This window comes from Mus musculus, chromosome 13 (assembly GCF_000001635.26).
Source record: "Mus musculus strain C57BL/6J chromosome 13, GRCm38.p6 C57BL/6J".
NCBI lineage: Eukaryota > Metazoa > Chordata > Mammalia > Rodentia > Muridae > Mus > Mus musculus.
Window position 1 is genome coordinate 50,642,779 of NC_000079.6, and position 3,704 is coordinate 50,646,482.

At 45.7% G+C, this 3,704-nt stretch overlaps 1 protein-coding gene across 2 annotated transcripts; it reads left to right on the forward strand.

Moving 5' to 3' along the window:
* The first annotated feature begins 420 nt into the window (after positions 1–420).
* Positions 421–3,060, forward strand: Gm904 (predicted gene 904). 2 transcript variants are annotated; one of them, NM_001033770.2, is made up of 4 exons: positions 450–679; positions 1,905–1,956; positions 2,467–2,528; positions 2,756–3,060. In NM_001033770.2, exons 1-4 carry the CDS (start codon positions 494–496, stop codon positions 2,762–2,764), a joined length of 309 nt encoding a protein of 102 aa, NP_001028942.1. In that variant the 5' UTR covers positions 450–493; the 3' UTR covers positions 2,765–3,060. The 2 variants fall into 2 exon arrangements, with proteins under 2 accessions (XP_017171024.1, NP_001028942.1); XM_017315535.2 differs by lacking the exon at positions 2,756–3,060 and having other exon boundaries at positions 421–679; positions 2,467–2,564.
* The last annotated feature ends 644 nt before the right edge of the window (positions 3,061–3,704 follow it).

The following is a 3,704-nucleotide window of genomic DNA, read 5'->3' on the forward strand; positions in this document are numbered from 1 at the left end:
AGTGGACTGGTCTGCAGGAACTGATTCCTGTTTGGTGTTTGCTAGGGAACTGGACTGAGACTAACTAAGTTTGTAATTGCCCAGTAGAACTATTTCTATATAGGTCTGCTTCCCCCATATCCTAACAACCTTTCTTTCCCACTTCATCTAGTGGCTTGTGGGCTAGAGGGAATTTAACCCTTGTTAAAGTAGGCTGAACAAAACAAATGCCTACACAGAGGAGCACTGATACTCAGGGATAAGGAACAAAACATGGCCAGAGGTCTATTTTTGCCTGACTCAGCAGCATGATTTGGGAAAAAGGAAGCAGGAAAAGGACACAGGAGGTGACCTTGTCCTGGAGGCTGGGGAGGGGCAGTGGCAGCCTCTCTACTGCCAGCAGCCCTTTGTGATGAGGAGGCCACACCTGTGTGATGTGCCCTGAGCCCTCTTGACACATCTCACACTGCACTCAAGGACTCAGTAGCCTGAGAGCTGCATTGCAATTCAGAAGATGGAGAATTTTCTCTCTCTGATGAATAGCATTATTGATCCATGGATGAGCAACAGCTCCATGGACATAGCAATGGACATGACCATTGGCTTTATGTGTGGAGTTGGGCTCTTTTTCCTACTTATCCCCTTCCTGAAGGAGTACCCAGTGTCACCAGCATCTGAGAATGAATGGGACAAACCACAGGTGAGGAGAGCCTTGGTTTACACACAATGGGGCAGCAGTCTGTTGTTCATGGCTGTTGCTTTCACATTTTCTAGGAACACTAGTTTAGTGACAATTTTTGTATTTAAAAAAAAACAGTAACATAAGAATATAATGTTTTGTTTTAGTCTCAGGTATGAGATATGTGGCTGCTTCAAAATGTTCACAGCAGCTGAGTATGAATTGCCTCATGTTCAAGACAGGGAATGATTTTGCTAGGAGATGATAGTTTGTTTTAGTTAATTTCAGAATTCTGGAGGTATTTCAGAGAATACATAAATGCTAGTTCCCTGAGAGACATGGTGGGTTGTCCTTTGATCTTGGTTTTTATCGCTTACTTGTGTTTGAGCTTTGATTAGTAGTTATTTGCATAGAAGACAGAAGAAAACAAAATAAGATATATTGACAGAGAAGATGAAATATCCCCAAGGCACTCAACACCCCCAATCAGCAGACAGTACACTTATAATAACGACTCTCCATTTCCCCTGTATGCTTTTCTCCCCACTCCTAACAACAGTTAGGGGATAGAATGAGTGGAAGAAAAGGGTGGAGAAGGTTGGAAGAAAGACGAACATACCAAGTAGCCTATGTCTAGCTACAGACAGTAAGTGGAAATCTCTAGAAAGAGTCTGGAGGGGTTGACAGGCAGGGCAGAGGGGAGAGTGGTCCTGAGGTGTCTGCACGAAGCTCACAGACCATCAGTCCATGATGGCAGAGAGGCCAGTAAGGATCAGTGAGGCTCCATGGACGTACATTTCTGAGTTGGTGGGGACACAGGAGAAGCTCAGAGGAGATCATCTGTCCTCTGTTCAGGTGCTTGCTTTTGTCTGTGCTGAGCTGATATGAAAAAGGTGATGAGAACATGAGCCTCAGATCAGGGCTTGAGTCTCCTCTGCTCTGAGGAAACAGGTATCACCTGACAGCCCAGAGGCAGCTGCAGAGCTCAGCCTTGGGTAGGATCCCATCTGAGAAACATTGACTGAGGACATCTGTGGTAACTGTGAAAAGACAGTGCATTCTCCTGTTTTTTCCAACAAGGTGACAAGGGAAATATGCTTATACACAGTATGAGTGAGTGGAGGATGGATGAGAGAACACCTCCTAGAAAATGCAGATTTCATGTATTTGAGGACCATAGAGAGCAGGAAGTTTGTCTACCAGAAAAATAGTTCTTCAGCTCATTTGTGTTGTTTCTAACTGGCAGGATGTGAAGAGGTGGCAGAGGAAGACCAGTAAGAAAACTGCTACTGGAAAAGGTAGGCTTCTGCTTTCCTGTGGAGAGATATTCCCTCTGGCCTAGCCTTTAATGAAGAGGACATGGTATATAAGAAAAAAGTGGGGGCATGTGGAAATGAAATTAGAATTATGGAATCCCCAGGTATTGGGATGGAAAGGAGCTGTGTTTGGCCTGGGATGGTTGCTACACATGGGAGTGTTGTTCAAGGCACTGGAGTGATGCTGTGACCCTGGTTCAGGGGAAGGACCCAGGTTCACCTGACAGCAGGTAGCTTCAATCCCTCAATGGCATTTATCTTCCAGATCCTGGGCCATTACCATGTTGTAATTGGTATTATAAAGGTTGAGGTAGGGGAAAGGAAAGTGTACATGGAGAGATGAGGCCCCTCCATTCCACTTGCTAACTTTCAGTGTTCGGTCTTTGCACTATGGTGCTTGAGCATTACAGTCCTAGCATGCAGAGTTCCACGTGGATGCCTCACCCCTGTGTGTTCTCATTCTTCATCCTGATCCTACTTAACTATCTCCAGGTTGTACAGATTCAGGAAAAAAATGCAGAAGAGACGAAGACACCATCACAACCTATGGAAATGTAAGAAATCTTTGTCTAATCGAATTTTCATGCTAGGATGTGGGCTCAGGGTCTGGGCATCTTCATTCTGGATATGCTCTGCTGGGAGGGATTTGAAGGCATCTTTGTAGGATGTGAGACTAAGGGGCATAGGATATGTAGCCGATGGGGGTGCCAAATTTACACAGACAGATGGGCCTCTTGATCCTCTGATTGGGGCTGATGCTATTGCCTCCTGTCTTTTGCAGCCCCAATAAGCAACATTACAACAATCATAGTCGATTTTTCTGGGGTACATACTCTATTAACTCTGAATCAGTTGTGGCTACTGTCCATGAGCTCAGAAGCTCTTCCTTGGAAAACATAAATCTGTGAGCTTTATTGATGCCAGTGGCCTGACGAAGCTCCATCCCAGGCTAAAGGACTTCCACAGCATTCCCAGTATCAGCCATTACCTCACCACCATGTGACACCAAACTTGGTAGATGAGAAACAAATCCAAGAAAAGAAAATCCTCACAAGATCTACCCCAAAATAAACACCTCTTTGTTTCAAAAGTAGGACTTATGTGGTGCCATATCCCACCACTGAGAGAAGGATACAGGCATCCCTACCAGCTAGAAGCCTGCCTAAGAAACATGGACCATATTCAAAAGAAGCCAAAGGTTATGAGGGGCAAAAACATCTAAAAGCTATTAGCAAGCCCACTGACAACTTGCCCAGGGGCACCCTGCATTGTAAAGCTATCAGTCCAGCCACCATCCATCCTGAGCATTGCAGGAGGCTCCAGCTCCATAAGGACCCAGAGAATAATGAAAAGATAACTAGAGTCAGAGAACAACAAGGAACCCCATTCAGATTCCTCCCCTACAGGAAACCGACCCAGCCCTCCATCTTCAATGGCAAACCCTACAAATGTAGTAAATGGAAGGGGTCTGTGCCTACAGGGCTGCCCTTAAAGAAGGACATAGCAAAATCTGATGTACATAACACCATCAAGAAGGACCTTGGTGTAGGGGCACAAAGGTGCCTGGCACTGCAAGCAGCAGCCCTGGGAAGGAGGTGAGACCCAGGAAACCTGTGCTGAGGACAGACAGGGTGTCTTCCATGAAACCTACTGAGCACTATTCCCTGCCTGAGGCAAAGAGAGCATCAAATTTCACAGAGCTTCCAGTGGTAGCTCCATAAAGCTCAAGG

Bases quoted from the DNA above. Each gene is read 5' to 3' on its own strand.
- Gm904 (XM_017315535.2), top strand. From the start codon at position 494: ATGGAGAATTTTCTCTCTCTGATGAATAGCATTATTGATCCATGGATG. The intron at 680-1,904 runs GTGAGGAGAGCC...TCTAACTGGCAG, and splicing joins ATGAATGGGACAAACCACAG to GATGTGAAGAGGTGGCAGAG. The intron at 1,957-2,466 runs GTAGGCTTCTGC...AACTATCTCCAG, and splicing joins GAAAACTGCTACTGGAAAAG to GTTGTACAGATTCAGGAAAA.